General features: G+C 45.6%; 1 protein-coding gene across 1 annotated transcript in view; it reads right to left on the bottom strand.

Annotated features, from left to right (window-relative positions):
- Positions 1 to 25,005, bottom strand: part of dhrs12la (dehydrogenase/reductase 12-like a) — a 56,040-nt gene that overhangs the window by 24,117 nt on the left and 6,918 nt on the right. The window contains exons 2-9 of the mRNA XM_060898024.1: positions 24,595 to 24,728; positions 24,420 to 24,502; positions 20,605 to 20,700; positions 20,421 to 20,502; positions 20,038 to 20,099; positions 19,844 to 19,948; positions 17,439 to 17,529; positions 17,216 to 17,353 (exon numbers count right to left, since the gene is read on the bottom strand). Coding sequence (XP_060754007.1) covers positions 17,216 to 17,353; positions 17,439 to 17,529; positions 19,844 to 19,948; positions 20,038 to 20,099; positions 20,421 to 20,502; positions 20,605 to 20,700; positions 24,420 to 24,502; positions 24,595 to 24,728 — 791 coding nt within the window. The remainder of the gene's footprint in view (positions 1 to 17,215; positions 17,354 to 17,438; positions 17,530 to 19,843; positions 19,949 to 20,037; positions 20,100 to 20,420; positions 20,503 to 20,604; positions 20,701 to 24,419; positions 24,503 to 24,594; positions 24,729 to 25,005) is intronic.

Genomic DNA, 25,005 nt, shown 5'->3' with positions numbered 1-25,005 from the left:
TGGCCTAAAACCATATCTAATCAAGAGCTACTCAATAGATGCCAGATAGAGAGCAAGGAGAATATTATAATGAGATGGCACTGAAACCGGATAGGGCATGTCATAAGAAGAAAGCCAAACAGCATCCCTAGAGTAGCCCTGCATTGGAAACCAGAAGTGAGAAGATAAAAAGGAATAATAATAATAATAATAATAATCTCATTATCTCTAGCCGCTTTATCCTGTTCTACAGGGTCGCAGGCAAGCTGGAGCCTATCCCAGCTGACTACGGGCGAAAGGCGGGGTACACCCTGGACAAGTCGCCAGGTCATCGCAGGGCTGACACATAGACACAGACAACCATTCACACTCACATTCACACCTATGGTCAATTTAGAGTCACCAGTTAACCTAACCTGCATGTCTTTGGACTGTGGGGGAAACCAGAGCACCTGGAGGAAACCCACGCGGACACGGGGAGAACATGCAAACTCTGCACAGAAAGGCCCTCACTGGCCACGGAGCTCAAACTTGGACCCTCTTGCTGTGAGGCGACAGCGATAACCACTACACCACCATGCCGCCCGAATAATAATAATAATAATAATAATATATTATATTATTATAATTAATTAATATTATTATATTATATAATATATTAAATTATAATATTATATATAATATCTCATCTCATTATCTCTAGCTACTTTATCCTTCTACAGGGTCGCAGGCAAGCTGGAGCCTATCCCAGCTGACTACGGGCGAAAGGCGGGGTACACCCTGGACAAGTCGCCAGGTCATCGCAGGGCTGACACATAGACACAGACAACCATTCACACTCACATTCACACCTACAGTCAATTTAGAGTCACCAGTTAACCTAACCTGCATGTCTTTGGACTGTGGGGGAAACCGGAGCACCCGGAGGAAACCCACGCGGACACGGGGAGAACATGCAAACTCCGCACAGAAAGGCCCTCGCCGGCCCCGGGGCTCGAACCCAGGACCTTCTTGCTGTGAGGCGACAGCGCTAACCACTACACCACCGTGCCGCCCCTATATATGATATATTAAATAATAATAATAATAATAATAATAATAATTACTATTATTATTATTAAGTTAAATTTATATAGCACCTTTCTCAATACCTTTACAATTATAAGGAAAGGGAGGGAAAAAAAGTCCACCAAATAAAGTTCAGGATGTCATTCCAATGGTGGAGCAGCCACAGTCCCACCAAAAGGTGCATGAAAACAAGTCCTACAACGCCTGCACAGCTGCCGTGATGCCGCTGGGCAACACTGCCTGGAACACTGCACTATGGATCCACAAAGCAAGTGCAGAAGCACCGCCACGCAGAGTGCTGGTATGTCCCAAACTGCCTGCACAGTCGTCGCGATGCCACTGAGCAACATCGCTCGGAACACCACGCCAAGCACTAAAGCACCACCGTACAGAGCACTGGACAACCCTCATGTTAAAATGAGCAACGAGCTCACTGCAGTCCATAGCAAGGAGCACAGGCATCACCCATGGCAAACCAAGGCCTGGAGGGAACCGAGGCCCAAAACTGGGTCTGGAGCCACACCACAACCGGAGGACAAAACACTCAAAAACAAAAAACAAACATCAAACTACACAAGCTCAAAAAAGAAAAACAAAACAGAAAATAAAATAAAATGAAAAGCTCCAGCAGCAGCCAGAACGCGCACGGCATACTCTCAACTGGAAACAGAAAACTGTAGCTAAAGACCCCAAACCACCTGGCATCGGACTGTGGAGGAGGAGATGCGAACCATGAATCTGACCTGGGGAAGTGTCCAAAAGATGGCCCAGAATCGCCAGGAGTGGAGATCCTTTGTTGCTGCCCTAAATGTCAGGGGGCATAATGGGCAGTAAGTAAGTATGTACCTTTACATTTATCACACTTTCAAGTCCATAAATTAGACTCAGGTGTTCCAGATCAGGTGTCATTGATTTAGAACTTTCTGCAGGTGGAGGTGCAGGTGGAACCTGACATCTAGGGTCTGGTGTTCTCTTTACCATTTAAGTGTGTCATGTCATCATGCCAAGCTTTAAAGAGCTCTCTAAGGACTTTAGAAAATGGTTGTGGATATCTATGAATCTGGGAAGAGATTTAAAAGATCTCTAAATTATTAGAAATAAATCACTCCACTGTAATTTTCCTTACAGTGGAGTGATTTATTTCTAATAATTTAGAGATCTTTTCAGGTACACGTGGCATAGATTTCAAACAACTGCCAATTTGTCCAGGACTGGCCGCTCCAGCAAATTCAGCCCAAGGGCAGACCATCTGATGCTAAAAGAAGTCTCCAAGAACTCCAAAATTTCATCACTAGATCTGCAGGTAACTCTTGCAACTGTTGGTGTGAAAAAGTGCATACATCTACAGTCAGAAAGAGATTAGACAAATTTGACCTGCATGGAATGCGTGCCAGGAAAAAGTCTTTGCTGTCCAAAAGGAATGTTCAAGCAAGACTACAGTTGGCCAACATATAGGCAAAGACCAGACTTTTTGGAATAATATGCTCTGGACAGATTAATCAAAGTTAGAGTTGTTTGGCCACAGTAAGAGTACATGTGTGGCGCAGACCAAAGACGCCTTTTTAGGAGAAGAACCTCATACCAACTGTGAAGTGTGGTGGTGGAAATGCCTCAGGGACTGGGAAACTTGCATTCATTGATTCAACTATGAATTCTGAACCATATCAAAGAGTGCTTGGAGATAATGTGAGGACATCTGTTCAAAAGTTGAAGTTGAACTGGAGGTGAGCCTTTCAACAAGCTAATGATCTTAAGCACACTAGCAAATCCCCCAAGGCATGGCTCAAAAAGAAGAAATGGAGGGTTATGGAATGGCCTCATCAAAGCCTAGATTTGAACCCCATTGAAATGGTGTGAGGAGATTTGAAAAGGGCAGTACATGCAAGAAAACCCTCAAACATCTTGCAACTGAAGGAATTTTGTATGGAAGAGTGGGCAAAAATTTCAGCAAGTCGATGTCAGAGACCGGTGGACAATTATGCAGAACACCTATAACTCAACTCAACTCAACTTTATTGTCAAATATGCTATACATGCTTGACATACAGCGCAGATTAAATTTCAGTCCTCTCTGACCCACGGTGCAAACAGGCAATGCAATAAATAAAAATAGAGTAACTGAAATAAACTATATAAACAGTATAAACACTCTAGATAAGAAATAGACATAGACTAAACACTCACAGGTGTGTGTGTATGTATATATATATCAGCTGGATAGTACAGTGGTAATGCTCACTGACTACGACGCAGGAGATCGGAATCCCGGTCGGGGCAAAACATCATCCAGTAAGGGTCCTTAGGCAAAACCCCTCATGATATATCAGCCTACCTCAGGAATGAGTGAAAACATAACTGATCGAGTCATACCGGCTCAGACGTCGCCCGGGTCAACAAGGTCTGCGTCAGTTGCTAGGGAACCAGGGCAAACTGATGAGAAATGGGCTACTGGAACAAGACATCGATGGACGAGGACAGAATGCTACTATACAAGCAATCCCAGAGAGAGGGGATACATGCAGAGAATGTGGGACCATTGGATACTTCGAAACCCACAATCTAAGCTAACAAAGAAACAGCTATTAGCCCAGTGTTCCAACATCCATAATCGAAATCTGCTATCACAACTAGAGATTAATGAAATACAACAACGATGCTACGGCAAGGGGGAGCCAGGAAGACAGGTCAGCGGGGAGATGTCATCATCCCCACAACCAGAGATTGGGTACCAAGCCCCAACAGCTAACAGCCTCAACACAAGAGCTGCTGACCTGAGAAGGAAGATCGTGACCCAACTGGAAACCTGGAGCCCCCGACGAATACCGAAGCTGAGTTGCCAAGTACCTTCAGAAGATCTACTAGTAGATGTGAATGCTGCTCTGAAGACAATCTCCACAAGAACCATCACTGAGACCAACAAGCTGATACACAGTACAGCAACAGTAATCATGGAGATGCTTGGACACAAGGTGGGCTCGGGACATAACAAACAGTATCCACCATGGAAGAGACGATTAGAGGCCAAGATAAAGGCAGCAAGGAGAGAAGTTAGCCAGCTAGCTGAACTACAGAAAGGGAACATGGTGAATAAAGGGGCGCCCAGGAAGTACAACTCACTCTCCATACCAGAGGCACTCGAAACTGCCAAACAGCGACTAACAGCTCTGGCCACCCGGTTGAGGAGATACACCAAGGAAGGAGAGGCCAGGAGAATAAACAAGCTGTTCTCCACTGAACCAGCCAAGGTGTACTCTCAATGGCAGGGGAACAACAACCGGTCAGACCCACCAAGAGCTGAGGTGGAAAAATACCATACGTACTGGCTGAAGAAGCTAACTGCACTCCATGAACGCCTAGCAGCACAGATGAACCAGCTGCTGAGGGATGGAACCCACCCAGAATGGCTAACCCAAGGCAGGACAGTCCTAATCATGAAGGACCCCCAGAAGGGACCCATCCCATCCAACTACCGGCCAATTACCTGTCTCTGCACAACATGGAAGGCCCTGTCAGGCATCATTGCGGCAAAAATGAGTAAGCATGTGGCTCAATACATGAGCGAGGCACAGAAAGGAATTGGCAGTAACACCAGAGGAGCCAAGCACCAGCTACTGGCCGATAGAACAGTCGCCCGAGACTGTAAGAAGAGACAGACCAACCTGTGCACTGCCTGGATTGACTACAAGAAAGCCTACGACTCAATGCCACACACATGGATACTGGAATGTCTGGAACTGTATAAGATCAACAGGAACCTAAGGACCTTCATACAGAACTCAATTGAAATGTGGAAGACAACCCTAGAGGCCAACTCAAAACCCATTGCCCAAGTCAACATCAAGTGCAGCATATACCAAGGAGATGCGCTATCACCACTGCTGTTCTGCATAGGCCTGAACCCCCTCAGTCAGATCATCACGAAGAGCGGCTACGGGTACCGATTCCGTAGTGGGGCAACAATCAGCCACCTGCTCTACATGGATGACATCAAGCTGTATGCCAGGAATGAGCAAGAAATAGACTCGCTGATCCACACCACCCGGATCTACAGCGATGACATAGGGATGTCATTCGGATTGGACAAGTGTGGCTGGATGGTCTCAAAGAGAGGCAAGATGATCCGGACTGAAGGGATTGACCTACCAGAGGGCAACATAGGTGATATCCAAGACAGCTACAAGTACCTTGGCATCCCACAGGCTAATGGAAACCATGAAGAGGCCACAAGGAAGTCAACCACAGCCAAATACCTCCAGAGAGTAAGGCAGGTCCTGAAAAGTCAGCTGAATGGTAAGAACAAGGTCCGAGCCATCAACATGTACGCACTACCAGTCATCAGATACCCCGCTGGTATCATAAACTGGCCAAAGGAGGAGATAGAAGCCACAGATATCAAGACTAGAAAGCTCCTCACCATGCATGGAGGGTTCCACCCCAAGTCCAGCACCCTGAGACTATACACTAAGCGGAAAGAGGGAGGCCGAGGGCTAGTGAGCGTCAAGACCACGGTCCAGGATGAAACATCGAAAATCCGAGAATACATCAGAAAGATGGCCCCAAAGGATGAACTGCTAAGTGAATGTCTCAGGCAGCAGAACCCTGATGAGAGTGCAGAGGAGGAGGAGGAACAGACAACCTGGAGAGACAAACCCCTACATGGCATGTACCACCGTCAGATAGAGGAAGTGGCTGATATCAAGAAATCCTACCAGTGGCTGGATAATGCAGGACTGACAGACAGCACAGAGGCACTAATCATGGCAGCACAAGAACAGGCCATAAGCACAAGAGCCATAGAGGCCAGGATCTACCAGAGTAGATCAGACCCAAGATGCAGACTGTGCAAAGAAGCCCCTGAAACAGTCCAGCACATAGTAGCAGGGTGTAAGATGCTAGCTGGATCAGCGTACATGGAGAGGCACAACCAAGTGGCTGGGATAGTATACAGGAACATCTGCAACCAGTATGGAATAGAAATACCCAAGTCCCAATGGGCCATACCACAGAAGGTGGCTGAGAACAACAGGGCCAAGATTCTGTGGGACTTCAGCTTCCAGACTGACAAACAGATCCTGGCTAACCAACCGGACATAGTGGTGGTGGACAAAGAGCAGAAGAGGGTGGTGGTGATAGATGTGGCGATCCCAGCTGATGCCAACATCAGGAAGAAGGAACATGAGAAACTTGAGAAGTATCAAGGGTTGAAAGAGCAGCTGGAATGGATGTGGAAGGTCATGGGTTGCGTGGTCCCCGTGGTAGTGGGGGCACTTGGGACAGTAACCCCCAAACTGGGAGAGTGGCTCCAGCAAATCCCAGGAACAACATCTGAAGCCTCAGTCCAGAAGAGCGCAGTCCTAGGAACATCGAAGATACTGCGCAGAACCCTCAAACTCCCAGGCCTCTGGTAGAGGACCCGAGCTTTAGGATGACATGGATACCACCCCCCCCCGCCGGGGGTGAGAAGGAGATTTTTTTTAATATATATATATATATATATATATATATATATATATATATATAGTGGCAGCGGGGGTGTGGTCAAACGTCGGTCTGTGACCGGAGGGTGGAGTCAGGAAAGGTAAGTGGCAGAATCACTGCACCTGATGTCAATTAACCTGTGTTTGTGTGTCTTCCCCAGTGACTGCGCCCTATATAAGGAGGGAGAGAGTGGAGGAAGGGAGCTCTCTCCCCAACCAGACGACCAATGTGTGTGTGCACGTCTGAGTGTCTGGGAGAGTGTGTATGCTGAAAAGTGATACAATACAGAGTTTTGGAAACTCAGTTCTGGCCTGCCGTACTTCTGTGCTCCACCCACCCGCGCAAAGTGTTACAGTGGTGCCAAAACCCAGAATCCTGAGCACAGAGAAGAACAGCCCCATAGAGTCCTTCCCCTTCGCAGACCTGATCCATGCCCTCGCCATGGCCCAACAGAGCCAGCACCAGGCACTGGTCGCCCTCCGAAAAGAGCAACGGTTCGAGGCCCTGGTGCTGGCGCAACAGGAAGTTCGTCAAGCGTTCTGGCACCTCCTCATGTCGGCGGGTTCCACCGCCTCCACTGCAGCGGGCCCTCCCCACCTCATCCTAACGAAGATGGGCCCACACGACGACCCTGAGGCCTTCCTCGCGCTATTCGAACAAGCAGCAGAGGCCTGGGGCTGCATGCCTGGTGGAACAGCGTGCAGCGCACCTCCTCCCCCTGCTAACAGGCAAGGCGCAGCTGGCCGCGCTACAGCTCCCCGCCAACAGCCGGCTTGTCTATACAGACCTGCGCTGGGCCATCCTCCAGCATGTGGGGTGCATCCCCGAACAACAACACCAGCACTTCCGCGCTCTATGCCTAGAGGAGGTCGGCCGGCCGTTCACATTTGGCCAGCAACTCTGGGACGCCTGCCGGTGGTGGCTGAGGGCTGACAACCGCGATGCCGAGGGAATCGTCGATCTGGTGGCACTGGAGCAGTTCATCGTCCGACTTCCCGAAGGGACCATGGAGTGGGTCCAGTGCCATCGCCCGGCGTCGCTGGATCAGGCCATCGAGTTGGCGGAGGATCATTTGGCAGCTGTTCCCACGGCAGGACCACAGATCTCCTCTCTCTCTCTCTCTCTCTCTCTCCCTCCCTCCCCTTCTGTGTCTCATCCTTGCCCCATTCCCCTACTGTGGAGGCGGGGGCTGGCTCCGCCCCAGCCAGCCCGCCACACCCGCGGTGCCCTCCCATTTCCCGCTTCTGTGTCTGTCTCTCTCCCCCCTCAGGTGAGTGAGCCCTAGAGTGCCGGTGCAGAGAGAAAGCCCGGGCCGGTTTGCTGGGGCTGCAGGGAGCTGGGGCACCTCCAGAAGCAGCGCTCGGCAATGGAGGTGGGCGCGGTGGTCCGGATCCCCGACACGCCAGGAACCGCCTTCGATCAGGCCGGAGCATATCGCATACTGGTGAGTGTCCAAGAGGATACGTATCAGGCTTTGGTGGACTCTGGCTGTAATCAGACCTCCATCCACCAAAACCTGGTGCAAGATGAGGCATTGGGGGGAGCACAATTGGTGAAGGTGTTGCGTGTGCACAGGGATGTTCACAACTACCCTTTAGTGTCGGTCCACATTCTTTTTCGAGGGGAAAAATTTAGTGTAAAGGCGGCGGTTAATCCTCGCCTTACCCACTCAATAATTTTGGGGACTGATTGGCCGGGATTTCGGGAATTAATGACTCATTTAGTGAAGAGTGGGTCCTGCCATAGTTCAGCAGGGGGAGGTCCCGGTGTGGCATTGGTGGGGGCAGCTGTCACAGAGCTGTCTACGTCATCACCACGTCAGAGTGAGGAGCCGCAGTCTCCTCCTCCTTCTCTTGGGGAATCCCTCGTGAATTTCCCGTTAGAACAGTCACGAGATGAGACTCTCCAGCATGCGTTTGACCAAGTGAGAGTATTCGATGGTCAAACGCTCCAGCCAAATGCCACCCCGTCCTTCCCCTATTTCTCCATTATAAGGGATAGATTATACTGAGTGACGCAGGACACTCAGACTAAGGAAACGATCTCACAATTTTTGATTCCACAGAGCCACCGGGAATTGGTATTCCAGGTAGCTCACTTTAATCCCATGGCTGGACACTTGGGGCAGGATAAGACACTAGCCCAAATAATGGCCCAGTTCTATTGGCCAGGGATTCGCGGCGATGTCCGTAGGTGGTGTACAGCATGCCGCGAATGCCAGTTCGTAAATCCAGTGGCCATTCCAAAAGCGCCTTTGCGCCCTCTACCATTAATCGAGACCCCGTTCGAAAGAATTGGGATGGATCTCGTCGGGCCATTAGATCGGTCAACATGAGGGTTTCACTTTATTTTAGTTCTGGTGGACTATGCAATGCGATACCCGGAAGCAGTGCCCCTTCGCAATCTCTCAGCACATAGTATTGTGGAAGCACTCTTCCACGTCATCTCCCGAGTCGAAATCGCCAAAGAGATTCTGACTGATCAAGGCACTTTGTTTATGTCATGCACACTGCGCGAACTGTATGGGTTACTGGGAATTAAGCTGATCCGCACCAGCGTTTATCACCCACAAACGGACAGTTTAGTCAAACAGTTCAATCGCACACTCAAAAATATAATTAAAAATTTTGTTCGCGAGGACGCACGCAATTGGGATAAATGGCTCGAACCCCTGTTATTCACAGTGCAAGAGGTCCCACAAGCCTCCATGGGGTTCTCCCCATTCAAATTATTATATGGGCATAAGCCACACGGCGGCGGCACGGTGGTGTAGTGGTTAGCGCTGTCGCCTCACAGCAAGAAGGTCCTGGGTTCGAGCCCCGGGGCCGGCGAGGGCCTTTCTGTGTGGAGTTTGCATGTTCTCCCCGTGTCCGCGTGGGTTTCCTCCGGGTGCTCCGGTTTCCCCCACAGTCCAAAGACATGCAGGTTAGGTTAACTGGTGACTCTAAATTGACCGTAGGTGTGAATGTGAGTGTGAATGGTTGTCTGTGTCTATGTGTCAGCCCTGTGATGACCTGGCGACTTGTCCAGGGTGTACCCCGCCTTTCGCCCGTAGTCAGCTGGGATAGGCTCCAGCTTGCCTGCGACCCTGTAGAACAGGATAAAGCGGCTAGAGATAATGAGATGAGATGAGCCACACGGCATCCTAGATGTACTGCGGGAAAATTGGGAGGAGGGACCTTCCCCGAGCAAAAATGAAATTCAATACGTTATTGACCTGTGCACAAAACTCCACACACTCACACACCTAACCCAGGAGAATTTGTGGCAGGCCCAAGAACAGCAAACCCGCCTGTATGACAGGGGTCCACACCTTAGGCAGTTCGCACCAGGAGATATAGTACTTGTGCTGTTGCCCACATCGAGCTCCAAATTGGTCGCCAAGTGGCAAGGACCCTTTGAGGTCACATGGCGAGTTGGGGATGTTGACTATGAGGTGAGGCGAATGGACAGGGGTGGGGCGCTACAGATTTACCACCTCAATCTGCTCAAACTCTGGAACGAGGAGGTCCCTGTGGCGTTGGTGTCATTGGTTCTGGAGAAGGCGGAGCTGGGGCCGGAGGTTCAAAAAGGAACATTGACATCGCTTACCTCTCCGGTCCCCTGTGGAGACCACCTCTCCCTGACCCAACTCACGGAGGTTGCCCAGTTGCAGACCGAATTTTCGGATGTGTTCTCGCCCCTGCCTGGCTGCACCCGCCTCATAGAACACCACATTGAGACTCCCCCGGGGGTGGTTGTGTGCAGCCGCCCTTACAGGCTACCTGAACACAAGAAAAAGGTGGTTCGGGAAGAACTCGAGGCCATGCTCGAAATGGGCATCGTCGAGGAGTCCCACAGTGACTGGAGCAGCCCGGTGGTCTTGGTTCCGAAGGCGGACGGGTTGGTCCGGTTCTGTGTGGACTATAGAAAAGTCAATGTGGTGTCTAAATTCGATGCGTACCCAATGCCTCGTATTGACAAGTTGCTGGATCGACTAGGCACGGCTCGCTTTTATTCGACACTGGATTTAACAAAGGGTTATTGGCAGATCCCCTTGACTCCACTATCCCGAGAAAAAACAGCCTTTTCCACACCGTTTGGCTTACACCAATTTGTCACACTTCCTTTTAGGCTGTTTGGGGCACCCACTACATTCCAGCGGCTTATGGACAGGGTCCTCCGCCCCCACGCCACCTATGTGGCCGCATACTTAGACAATATTATAATCTATAGTAACGACTGGCCGCGGCATCTACAACACCTGAGGGCCGTCCTTGGGTTGCTGAGGTGAGCAGGTCTCACAGCCAAACCCGAAGAAGTGTGCGATTGGGCGGGTGGAAGTACGGTATCTGGGCTTCCACTTGGGCAATGGGCAGGTGCATCCCCAAATTAATAAGACAGCAGTGATTGCGGCCTGCCCAAGGCCCAAGACCAAAAAGGGGGTGAGACAGTTCCTGGGGCTGGCTTGCTACTACCGTAGGTTTATACCTAATTATTCGGACGTCACCAGCCTGCTGACTGATCTCACTAAAAAGGGGGCAACAGATCTGGTCCAGTGGACGGAGCAATGCCAGCAGGCTTTCTCTGAGGTGAAAGCTACACTGTGTGGGGGGCCACTGTTACACTCCCCTGACTTTTCTCTCCCCTTTATGTTGCAGATGGACACGTCGGACAGGGGTCTGGGGTCTGTTCTGTCCCAGGAGGTGGAGAGGGAGGATCACCCCATGCTGTACATCAGCAGGAAGCTGTCGATGCGTGAGGGGCACTACAGCACGATAGAGAAGGAGTGCCTGGCCATCAAGTGGATGGTCCTCGCCCTTCGCTACTACCTGCTGGGATGCCCTTTCACCCTCTGTTCGGACCCCGTGCCCCTCCAGTGGCTCCACTGCATGAAGGATGCCAACGCACGGCTCACCTGTTGGTATCTGGCACTCCAGCCCTTTAATTTCAAGGTGATCCACAGACCGGTGGCGCAGATGGTCATGGCAGACTTCCTCTCCCCGTCAAGGGGGGGGGGAGTCAGCTGCAGGCCGGACAGCTGCCCGGCCTGAGTCAGGCGGTGGGGGTATGTGGCAGTGGGGGCATGGTCAAGCGTTGGTCTGTGACCGGAGGGTGGAGTCAGGGAATGTAAGTGGCAGAATCACTGCACCTGATGTCAATTAACCGGTGTTTGTGTGTCTTCCCCAATGACCGCGCCCTATATAAGGAGGGAGGGAATGGAGGAAGGGAGCTCTCTCCCCAACCAGACGACTAATGTGTGTGTGCGTATCAGTGTCTGGGAGAGTGTGTACACTGAAAAGTGATACAATAAAGAGTTTTGGAAACTCAGTTCTAGCCTGCCGTACTTCTGTGCTCCACCCACCCGCGCAAAGTGTTACATTTTATTTATATATATATTATATATATATATACACTATAGATTTATACATACATACATACACACATATCCGTACATACATATATATATATATATATATATATATATATATATATATATACACGTTTCTACACACAGGGCGGCACAGTGGTGTAGTGGTTAGCGCTGTCGCCTCACAGCAAGAAGGTCCGGGTTCGAGCCCCGGGGCCGGCGAGGGCCTTTCTGTGTGGAGTTTGCATGTTCTCCCCGTGTCCACGTGGGTTTCCTCCGGGTGCTCCGGTTTCCCCCACAGTCCAAAGACATGCAGGTTAGGTTAACTGGTGACTCTAAATTGACCGTAGGTGTGAGTGTGAATGGTTGTCTGTGTCTATATGTCAGCCCTGTGATGACCTGGCAACTTGTCCAGGGTATACCCCGCCTTTCGTCCGTAGTCAGCTGGGATAGGCTCCAGCTTGCCTGCAACCCTGTAGAACAGGATAAAGCGGCTAGAGATAATGAGATGAGATGAGATAAACACACACACACATACATAAATTGGAGCAAAAGGACATAAAATAAACAGTCAAGGGCACTTGAGGTATAGCAGGTAAACATGAAATAAGCAGTATAAACAATAAACTAATAGCTGTTAATGTGAGGTAGTGTGGAATAGTGCAAATGAGCGAGGTAAAGTGAAATGTGCAGTTCCTGAGTTCAGTGTGCGAATGAATGTTGAGAGAGTGTGTGTGTGTGTGTGTGTGTGTGTGTGTGTGTGTGTGTGTGTGTGTGTGTGTGTTGGGGGGGCTGTGAGGGTGACATGATGTCAGATGCTGAAGGGGGAGCAGGGGGGTGTATGGGCAGAATCTGTGGCAGAGGGCAGAGGGCAGAGGGGGGAGGAGGGGCAGAACAGGGAGGGAGTTGAGCCTCCTGACCGCCTGGTGAAAGAAACTGTCCTTGAGCCTGCTGGTTTTGGCCCAGAGACTCTGCAGTGTCCTCCCCGACAGCAGCAGGCTATATGAAGTTATTTCTTCAAAAGGGGGCAAGACTAGCTTCTGAGGCCCAGGGTGTACTTACTTTCTTCACAGAAGAATATTACATCTATTGATATTTTTGTTGAATGAATGAAGGAAAGAGCTAATTTTCCTTGTTTTATTCAAATATATCACCTTTATCTGTCGGTGCTTATCACTACACCTTTATCTGTAGGTGAAGATTGAGTGGTGGAAACTACAAGAGGTTGAACATCAGAAGGAGTTTAGGGAAGAAATGAGACAAGCATTGAGTGGTCATGGAAGTCTGCCAGAAGATTGGAATACTACTGCTATACTAGTAAGAGAGGCAGCAAGGAAGGTGCTAGGGTGGTCATCAAGAAGGAGGAAGGAAGACAAGGAGACATGGTGGTGGAACAAAGAAGTGCAGGAAATTATAAAAGACAAGAGGCTAGCAAAGAAGAATTGGGACGATCAGAGAGACGAGGAAAGCAGGCGGTTATACAGAGAGACGAGACAGAAGGCAAAAAGAGTGGTAGTGAAGGTGAAAGCAGATGCATACCAGGAGTTGTACGAAAGACTGGAGACCAAAGAAGGAGAGAAAGACCTGTACAGACTAGCTAGGCAGAGAAACAGGGAAGTGAGGGATGTACAGCAGGTAAGAGTGATGAAAGATGTAAATGGAAATGTGCTGACAAACAAAGAGAGTGTATTAAGAAGGTGGAAAGAGTACTTTGAGGATTTATTAAATGAGGAGAATCCAAGAGAGAAAAGGTCAGATTCCTTGGAGACAGTGGATCAGGAAGCAAAGTTGGTTAGTAAGGATGAGGTGAGGGCAGCCATGAAAAGAATGACGACTGGGAAAGCAGTCAGATCGGATGGTATCCCTTTTGAGGCTTGGAGATGTTTGGGTGAGATGGCTGTGGAGTTCCTCACGAGATTGTTTAATAGTAAGATCCTAGAGAATGAGAAGATGCCAAATGAATGGAGAAAGTGTGTGCTAGTCCCAATATACAAGAATAAGGGAGACGTACAGAGCTGCAGTAATTACAGAGGAATAAAATTGATGAGCCATACCATGAAGCTATGGGCAGGGGTGGAGCTAAAGGGGCCATTGCCCCTGGGCCTTGGGCCCGCCCCCTTGCCGTACAGGGCCCCACCCTTTGACATTCAGGCCCTCCCAATAAATGTGCCTTATGCGATTTCATTGGAAATTCCTTGAATCCTACAAGTTTTCACATGATTACAGACTAGTTGACCTATGTCTCTCATTTTTGCTACACATTCTTCTCATGGTTAAAAAAAACCCCTGTGAAATCCCTAAACAAACTTAAAATATAATAAATTGTAATGTTTTCAAGCTAAACTAAGCTGTTCCTTTTGTATTTAATTGTTTTTCATTTGAGGAATTTGCAAAAAAAAACTGCAATGCATGATGGGTAGGATCTAAAGGCTGCCTAACATCCTCATCCGTCTGACGACATACAACAAGACTAGGAAGGTGCATGCCTGGTTGTGGTTGTTGGTTGTCTACCAGAAACGAATTCAGCATGTTTAAAAGTAAAAGTGGGGCACAAAAAAGAGGAAGGAAAAGAAAAATAAAGAGAAGGCAAACTCTAAACTTCCAAAGTTGGATTCATTTTTTACTTTGCCTTCTCCTATCCCTGAATTTGCTAGTAGTGAACATGCATTGCCCTGTGTTAGCACTAGCAGCAGTAGCATGGACCACGCCTTCTTGCTTTTTCTCACTCTCCCCGTCTCAGTTGCGACAGCAGAGCGCTCTTTCTCCAAATTAAAATTGATAAAAAATTATCTCAAGAGCGCAATGGGTCAAGAGAGACTCTGTGGATTGGCCATTTTATCAACTGAGAAGAGTGCTCTTGCTCACTCAAACATCCCTCAAATAGTCAACGATTTTGCGGAGCGCAAGGCGCGTCGAATGCCTTTTTAATGATGAACGCAGGTTTCCGTGTCGGCTTTGTAGTTGAAGACGTGCTTACACAATGAGGGTGTATCATTCATGATTGCTGGATTTTTTTGTTGCTGTTGTTTAGTGTTTATTTGGAACATAATAAAAAATGAATGAAAAATACAGGCTATGTAGGCCTATAAAAAATAAAACAATAATAATTAAAAAAAAAAAAACTTTGAGCAAGTTCTGTTCTAATATAGCCTGATTATATGCCGCAGGCCTTCTGTTTGGTTGCAATTTTGCCATGGCTAGGTCCAAAGGCTACGTTCTTAAAAACTGCTTTTTGTTATATATAGCCTGAGTAGGCCTACAGTATATGCCACAAGCTTTCTAATTTGTTTGTTTGCAATTTCGCCATGGGGGGCTGATTGGTGTTTTGCCCTGGGGCCTTGTGTGCAGTTGTTCCGCCACTGGCTATGGAAAAGGGTATTGGAGGCGAGATTGAGAAGAGAGGTAGCGATCTGTGAACAGCAGTACGGGTTTATGCCAAGGAAGAGCATCTCATCTCATCTCATTATCTCTAGCCGCTTTATCCTTCTACAGGGTCGCAGGCAAGCTGGAGCCTATCCCAGCTGACTACGGGCGAAAGGCGGGGTACACCCTGGACAAGTCGCCAGGTCATCACAGGGCTGACACATAGACACAGACAACCATTCACACTCACATTCACACCTACGGTCAATTTAGAGTCACCAGTTAACCTAACCTGCATGTCTTTGGACTGTGGGGGAAACCGGAGCACCCGGAGGAAACCCACGCGGACACGGGGAGAACATGCAAACTCCACACAGAAAGGCCCTCGCCGACCCCGGGGCTCGAACCCAGGACCTTCTTGCTGTGAGGCGACAGCACTAACCACTACACCACCGTGCCGCCCAAGGAAGAGCATGTTGGATGCAATTTTTGCTTTAGGAATGTTAATGGAGAAGTACAGAGAAGGCCAGAGAAAGCTACATTGTGTGTTTGTAGACCTGGAGAAGGCATATAATAGAATGCTGAGAGATGAGTTATGGTGTTGTATGAGAGAGAGTGGAGTGAATGAGAAGTATATTAGAGTGGTGCAAGACATGTATGAGAACAGTGAAACAGCAGTGAGGTGTGCAGTTGGAACAACTGAATGGTTCAAGGTGAAGGTGGGACTCCATCAAGGATCTGCTTTGAGTCCTTTTTTGTTTGCCATAGTGATGGATAGCTTGATGGACGAAGTGAGGCAAGAGTCACCATGGAACATGATGTTTGCGGATGATATGTGGTGAAAGTAGAAAGGAGGTTGAGTTGGGTTTGGAGAGATGGAGGTATGCATTGGAACGAAGAGGAATGAAGGTGAGCCATAGTAAAACAGAATACATGTGCATCAATGAGAATGGGGATGAGAGTGTAGTGAAGATGCAAGGAGTAGACATACAGAAAGTTGGTGAATTCAAGTACCTGGGGTCAACTGTGCAGGAAAATGGGGGCTGCAATAGTGAGGTGAGAAAGAGAGTGCAGGCAGGGTGGAGCAGTTGGAGGAGGATTTCGGGAGTCATTTGTGATAGGAAAGCCCCAGCAAAAGTGAAAGGTAAGATGTATAAGACAGTAGTGAGACCAGCTGTGATGTATGGATTGGAGACCGTACCCTTAACGAAAAGACAGGAGGCAAAGTTGGAGGTGGCGGAGTTGAGGATGTTAAGGTTTGCGATGGGAGTGACAAGGATGGACAGAATAAGGAACGAGCACATCAGAGGGACAGCACATGTGGAGAGTTTGGGAATTAAGCTAAGAGAGATGAGACTGAGATGGTATGGGCACATCCTGAGAAGAGATGCAGAGCATGTGGGAAGGAGAATGTTGAGGATGGAGCTGCCAGGCAAATGAAAACGAGGAAGGCCAAAGAGGAGGTACATGGATGTGGTGAGAGAGGACATGAAAGTGGCGAGAGAGGACATGAAAGTGACAGGTGTGGTAGAGAAGGATGCGGAAGACAGGGAGCAATGGAGACGAAAGATCCGCTGTGGCGACCCCTAATTGGGAGCAGCCAAAAGAAGAAGATCTGTAGGTGCTGTATCAAAATGGTGAAATGTTTGCTTGTTTAAATATGTTGAGAAAAATGTACAATCTCCATGGGATGTACTTATTTTTTCACATGAAAGTCTATAATCACAATATGTGTTACATTTTTCATTATTGATAACCAACTTTCATTTGGTGTGCCTTGACATCCTGGTTTGACCTTTGATGTGCCTTAGTCTAAAAAAAAAAAGGTTGAAAATCTTTGCTCCAGCCAACAATATCTCTACAGTCCTTTACATTATACTGTATGGCTTGAAAAACAAATGAATTTATGTCTGTATGCTTTTATGCACTATGATGTTGCCCATGTGCATTTATGCATTGTATGTGTATTGTTCGTACCTTGGAAGAATCTTCCCGTGGGATTTGTGACAGCAGCCTCAGACACTGCGAGCCACACCACAGTGTCAGCCCCCTGTTCTGGTGTTCTCAAACGTTCTTTCATTGAGTGGTAGAAGTCAGGCATGGCATTTGCAATCACTAGTAAAACATAGAGATAGAAAAGAGCTGTCATTTCTATATCTAGTACAGACTATTTTAACTATTTGTATGAGAGTGTAATTACTTGGTGTGTCCACCCAACCAGGGTGCATTACTGAGAAGTGGATGCTGATGTGAGCTTTAGCAAACTGTTCTGTCATCACCACTTGCTGCCTCTGAAACAGCCAATGCTAAATTACCCATCATTAAACCACAACATACCAAATCAAACATATATGCAATGCATTACCTTGGTATATATATATATATATATATATATATATATATATATATATATATATATATATATACACACACACACACAGTTAGGTCCATAAATATTTGGACAGAGGCAACATTTTTCTAATTTTGGTACATTACCACAATGAATTGTGAACAAAACAATTCAGATGCAGTTGAAGTTCAGACTTTCAGCTTTAATTCAGTGGGTTGAACAAAATGATTGCATAAAAATGTGAGGAACTAAAGCATTTTTTAAACACAATCCCTTCATTTCAGAGGCTCAAAAGTAATTGGGCAAATTAAATAATTGTAAATAAAATGTTCATTTCTGGCGGCACGGTGGTGTAGTGGTTAGCGCTGTCACCTCACAGCAAGAAGGTCCTGGGTTCAAGCCCCGGGGCCGGCGAGGGCCTTTCTGTGTGGAGTTTGCATGTTCTCCCCGTGTCCGCGTGGGTTTCCTCCGGGTGCTCCGGTTTCCCCCACAGTCCAAAGACATGCAGGTTAGGTTAACTGGTGACTCTAAATTGACCGTAGGTGTGAATGTGAGTGTGAATGGTTGTCTGTCTATGTGTCAGCCCTGCGATGACCTGGTGACTTGTCCAGGGTGTACCCCGCCCGTAGTCAGCTGGGATAGGCTCCAGCTTGCCTGCGACCCTGTAGAAGGATAAAGCGGCTAGAGATAATGAGATGAGATGTTCATTTCTAATACTTGGTTGAAAACCCTGCCTGAAGTCTTGAACTCATGGACATCACCAGACGCTGTGTTTCCTCCTTTTTAATGCTCTGCCAGGCCTGAAAACAGTGGTTTTCAGTTGCTGTTTGTTTGTGGGCCTTTCTGTCTGAAGTTTAGTCTTTAACAAGTGAAATTCATGCTCAATTGGGTTGAGATCGGGTAACTGACTTGGCCATTCAAGAATATTTCACTTCTTTGCTTTAATAAACTCCTGGGTTGCTTTGGCTTTATGTTTTGGGTCATTGTCCATCTGTATTATGAAACGCCGACCAATCAGTTTGGCTGCATTTGGCTGGATTTGAGCACACAGTATGTCTCTGAATACCTCAGAATTCATCCAGCTGCTTCTGTCCTGTGTCACATCATCAATAAACACTAGTGATCCAGTGCCACTGGCAGCCATGCATGCCCAAGCCATCACACTGCCTCCACCGTGTTTTACAGATGATGTGGTATGCTTTGGATCATGAGCTGTACCACGCCTTCGCCATACTTTTTTCTTTCCATCATTCTGGTCGAGGTTGGTCTTGGTTTCATCTGTCTAAAGAATGTTCTTCCAGAACTGTGCTGGCTTTTTTAGACGTTTTTTTAGCAAAGTCCAATCTAGCCTTTTTATTCTTGAGGCTTATGAGTGCCTTGCACCGTGCAGTGAACCCTCTGTATTTACTTTCATGCAGTCTTCTCTTTATGGTAGATTTGGATATTGATACGTCTACTTCCTGGAGAGTGTTGTTCACTTGGTTGGCTGTTGTGAAGGGGTTTCTCTTCAACATGGAAATTATTCTGCGATCATCCACTACTGTTGTCTTCTGTGAGTGTCCAGGTCTTTTTGCACTGATGAGTTCACCAGTGCTTTCTTTCTTTCTCAGGATGTACCAAACTGTAGATTTTGCCACTCCTATTGTAGCAATTTCTCGGATGGGTTTTTTTCTGTTTTCGCAGCTTAAGAATGGCTTGTTTCACCTGCATGGAGAGCTCCTTTGACCGCATGTTTTCTTCACAGCAAAATCTTCCAAATGCAAGCACCACACCTCAAATCAACTCCAGGCCTTTTATCTGCTTAATTGAGAATGACATAACGAAGGAATTTCCCACACCTGCCCATGAAATAGCCTTTGAGTCAATTGTCCAATTACTTTTGGTCCCTTTAAAAACAGGGTGGCACATGTTAAGGAGCTGAAACTCCTAAACCCTTCATCCAATTTTATTGTGGATACCCTCAAATGAAAGCTGAAAGTCTGGACTTTATGTCCTTTATATAACTATAACTTGAATATATTTCAGTAAACAGGTAAAAAAAAACAAAATTTGTGTCAGTGTCCAAATATATATGGACCTAACTGTGTGTGTGTGTGTATATATATATATATATATATATATATATATATATATATATATAAAATTGAGTGCTAAAATTGATTTGCATTGTGTGTGTGTGTGTGTGTGTGTGTGTGTGTGTGTGTGTGTGTGTAATATATTTGCATATATTCCACAATGATATTGATTTTGTATACCTTGTTTTGGGCGTACACCATGGTGCCATCATATCTGCCTCTCTGGGACTGTAAATTTCCTGTGCGCAGTTTCTGTACCAACATCCCTCCAGAGGTCACTGTGATCTGAGAGAAAGACATTCACTGCAATCAGAATGACAGCTATTATTCAAGTGTCATATGTCTGTGTTCTAAGGGATATCAGACACACGTACCACTCTGGGGTCAGGGCTCTTTTCCAACAGGGGAATTAGGCTCTTGATGAGAATGTACATGGCTGGGAGAGACAGATCATGTCAGAGGGCAGGAGAGTAATACAAGGAAAGACATTAAAATTAAAATGACTGTTTACTCATAGCATCCTATACTCCCAATCATATTTCAGTGTTGAGGACTCATCCAAATTAGTACAAGGTTACAGTTAGACTGATAGGTTAGATTAGATTACAGTGAAAACTGTATTATTGAAATAACAAATTTTCAAATTCTTTTAATGAAGTCACTGTGTTACATTTGTATTTGTATGCCCATTTAGAAAATCATATGCCACAGTAAAAGATGCCGTTTACACCAACCATGTGTGTCATACTTCACTCACCAAGTGAGTTACTGGCAAAACTCTTCTCAATGCCCTCTGCATTCACTTCTCTCTTAATCATCACAGAACCAGCATTATTGATCTGCAGTATCAGGGTAAAGTATAATTCATAAAATGTCAGTTCATTAATGCACCAATTGCATTCCTTATGCCTGTATGGGGTGAAGGAAAGCAGATCACTCACCAATACATTAAGTGTTTTGTATTTTTTTTTGAATGCCTCTGCAAACTCCCATACCTTCCTGGTCTCAGATAGGTCCAGGATGTGCACATAGACCTCCTAAAGTAACACACTAAGAATCAGTAGTGTTATATTATCACAACATCCACTCTCTTACATGGAGCAAAACAGTATAGCTAAAACTCAAGTGTGAATATAACATATAGGTCCAATCAGTGATTTGAATAGGTGATTTGAGTTAAAAGAGCAATAAACAAACACTATGGTTTGCAGCTGCAATTGTTAAAAAAAAAAGAGTGACTGGAGATGTTTACTTAGTAAAGAAACAATTTTATAAATATTAATCCATCCATTATCTGTGGCCGCTTATCCTGTTCTATAGGGTTGCGGGCAAGCTGGAGCCTATTCCGGCTGACTATGGGCGAGAGGAGGGGTACACCCTGGACAAGTTGCCAGGTTATCGCAGGGTATAAGTATTAAGTAACTAATTAAATAAGACAAGTATTTAGGCCATGTTCTCTGACATTACAAACTGAGCTCTGTCGCATCCTAGAGATGTTTCAAAAACTTGATTACATTCATTCATTCTTTTTTTTTTTTTTGCTGTGAGCTTCACAGCTCACAATGCATGTTGTAGAGCAAACAACAATCCAGGAAGCAAAAAATATTTAGGAAAATCAAAAATCTACAGAATGCTCAAAAGAGATAAAAATACAATTGTAAAAATATTTCAAGAGAAAAAGTAATAATATACATCATACTACTATGACAAAATGGTATGTAACATTTGTGTGTTGACATTAGGGACTTTGAGGAGTTGGTGAAATTGTTTCTTTTGTTCAAGGAGAAATCACAGACAATTGCCATCAAGGTTATTGACAGTTATATCTGCATGCCATTCAAAGAGGGTGTGTAAAAGAATGATAATCAAAATCATCAATCCCAAAGAAGTGGAACTCCAAGTGGCACCCAATGTCAAGCCCCCAATGTCATGTGGACTTGTATAATAAACTGAAGCCAACATGACATAATGAGTCCACATGCCAACACACTGTGTGTTACTGCACTAGACTATCTGTTCTGCCACAAATGTATCTATCGATAGCCTTGAAGACAACCACCGCTTGTGATTTCCTCTTCAAAATAAGACACAATTTCCTTCAAGTTCATATGGTTCTTTCTTTTAAATAAATACATTTCTTTTTACAGTTTTCACCAATACTAATAATAATCTTGTACTGATAGACCAGAATATTAGGTATTTAAAGTACTGTACTTCTTTACTTTCATTGCACCGATATGCACCATTCTGTCATAGTACGATGACTTCTTGAAATATTGTGATTTTTTTCAAATCAATATTATGACTTTTCTCCTTGAAATATTACAACTTTATTCTTCAAATATTCTGATATTTTATTGTAAATTATGATGTATTTCTCAAAATATTATGATTTTTAGGACTTTTTTCCTTGCAATATCATATATCATGACTTTATTTAACCTTCCAGAAGGACAACCATTTCTGTAGCACTTCACTAATCAGTGATTTATAATTTCTAGATATTTTAAAAGAATGGTGCTCATTCCTCCAGTACAGTTCCAGACTTGTAGAACCTATGCCAAAGTACACTGAAGCTTTTCTGGCAGCTGGTCGTGGTCCAACTCCTTGTGGCAGCAGGAACATGGTTGCTGTGAGGGAAATTTAATGGACGAACATTATTATTCTCTGTGTTTCTGTATGTTGAGTTAAAGTAGCTTAGTGTACTGAGAAAGATGTTTTTCCCATGTTGTAATCGCCTTTCTGTGGCCTTGGCTGGTGATAAGCAGGGTGCCTGAGTTCTCCATAATTATGCATCTGCCTGCACATACCAGAGCACGCCAGGTGCATGCTTTAACAAAGCTTCATAGAAAATCTTGAGCCAATCACATGAAGGTGCAAGCAGTAAGCGAATGCCTTTAGAGTATAATAGATAACAGCCACTAAAACACAACTCAGAGTGCGCATACTCTCGGCATCATCAGAAGTGGTGTCTTCTTCTATTCTTCTCTTTCCTTTCCTATTTTATATGATTTACCATAATAAATGACTGAAAAGACAACTGCTAAGCATTCTGAAGTGTTTATTAGAAGTTTCCATTACATTGCGCATCAGCTGTGGATGGAGAGGAGGTGATTTGGACCAGCGGGTAACACGTGATGATTCTCATCTGGATCTTATTACCACCAGCCTACTTATTTGTGTCTCTTTGTGCTTTCACCGACTCCCATAACCGCAAGAGAAAGAAGAAAGAAAGAAAGAAAGAAAGAAAGAAACTGGTGGGGCTTGCTAGACACATATAAATGCACACTGGGTTCTACAAATTTTAATAAGACACTTCATTTTGGTTTGTCCCTTAATTTGTTGTCTGTGTGTGAATGTCCAACAGTAGATAACTGAACATACCTAGACAGACCCGAAAATAGAACTGATGTGCTCACAGTGATGCACCCCACACAAATTGTTCCCCCACATTCCCCAAGCTCATACTCAATAAGATTTGGGCTACATCCACACGACAATGGCAACAAGATTTTTTTTTTTAAATATCGCGTCCACATGGGCAACGGATCAGTTACATTTCAGGTCCATATGGCAATGCAACGCTTGCTGAAAATGATGCAATACACATACCACACCTCTAGGTGCGCTGTAAGATGGTCCCATCGGAGACACCAGAACAATAGAAGAAGAAGTAGACGCATGTGCATAAACCCCTTCTTCCGTAGCATTAGCCACATAAAGTTTTGATTATTAATCAGTAGCGTAAAACGAAAGATGCGGAAAGAGGAATGAATGGGGGTAGATGGAGAGAGAGAGGAATGAATGGGGGTAGATGGAAGCCGGTACGCCAACATTCTGATATCCTCCAGAATTCTTTAATGGTCCGGAATAATAAAATTACTTTCTTCTACGCCCTTTTTGAGGAATGTATTGTCGGACTTAAACCAACATCTGAAGAGGTGAGATCGCTCCTTTTTTTTCCTATTTTTGCTGGCGGGATTGGTTTTGTTTTTGGAACGCGCACGGGCGGTGCGCGGTTTTGGTTACTGCTTCCGCAGTGTTTGGACTAGTTATAGGATTTGTTGACAACTCGCATCGAGTTCGTTACACTTCTACCCGGCGTGAAGCACTGACAGTCATGTGGTTGTGACGTCATCGTAAACAAATCCGTTCTACTCATCCAGATGACTTCGCAACGGTGCCGTTGCCAGATTTTTCTACTCTGGGACTTGTTCTCAAAAGATTTCATTTTGGGGCACCCAAAACGCCGGTGCCGTGTGGACACCAGGCCGAAACGATAAACAATCAGATTCGCCTGAATCCGTTGCCGTGTGGACAGGGTCTTGAATTCTTAAACTCAAAAGCTTAGCAAGTCTGGACACTTGTTTGTGTCATTTTAACACATTTCTTAAACCATAGTTGTTGATTTTGTAAAATAAAAAAAATTGCTTTTTACAAATTAATGAGAAAAATAATGATTTAAGAAGAATCCAGGAAGTAACTGTGAATATGAACACTGACACCTTTAATTCTGACTCTGATGGAGTCTTTGACCCTGGCTGTTCTGTACTAGCATTTTTTTTTTTTTGAAGTCATAATAGTGCATTTTCTTTTTATTCTAAGCTAATAATCATTTTAGTTTGATTTGTGTCAATAGTATTTTCTTTGGCCTGTACATTAGCTTTATTGTGTACAGAGAAAAATCAGCATTGTTGCATATGCACACAGCTGGAAGTTTGTTTTTTAGGGCAAATGTTGGAATCCATAGTCTCACTTTATTTCCAGACTCCTTGATAATCTCAGCTCTGACTTCCTCAGCCTTGTCCTTGTTTCTGCATACCATGTGGATTGTACCACCTGAAATGTTGGAAGTATAACATGTCAGCATATAAATAATAAACTACATACAAATATGGAATCAGCTACTTTTATATAACACACTTCAGTACCTTTTTTAGCAATGGTCATGGCCACTGCTTTGCCAATGCCACTGTTAGCTCCAGTGATCAAGAAAGATCGGCCTGCCACAGATATGTCTACATCTTTTTCTATAAAGCGTTTTGATGCAGACTCAAATGCTCCCCTGGAACAAACCCAGAAAGAATTTTAAAAAATTAAAAAAAAAAATCACCACACTACAAAGGCTGGTGCACAATTGTAAACCAATTGAGATTATTTTCCATAGTTAGATCTGTAGAAAAATAGTATCAAATGTGCAGTTAGCATACTAAAACATTTACCATAAAATATAGTCTACTCCCCCATTTTCTTGATCCTCATACTACAACCCCAAAAGTTGGGAAGGTATGTTGAAATAGAAATTAAAACTGAAAACAATGTTTTGTAAATAATCTTTGACC

Source organism: Neoarius graeffei, chromosome 17 (assembly GCF_027579695.1).
Source record: "Neoarius graeffei isolate fNeoGra1 chromosome 17, fNeoGra1.pri, whole genome shotgun sequence".
NCBI lineage: Eukaryota > Metazoa > Chordata > Actinopteri > Siluriformes > Ariidae > Neoarius > Neoarius graeffei.
Note: the sequence above shows the minus strand (reverse complement) of the source record. Positions and strands in the feature narration are given on the sequence as shown.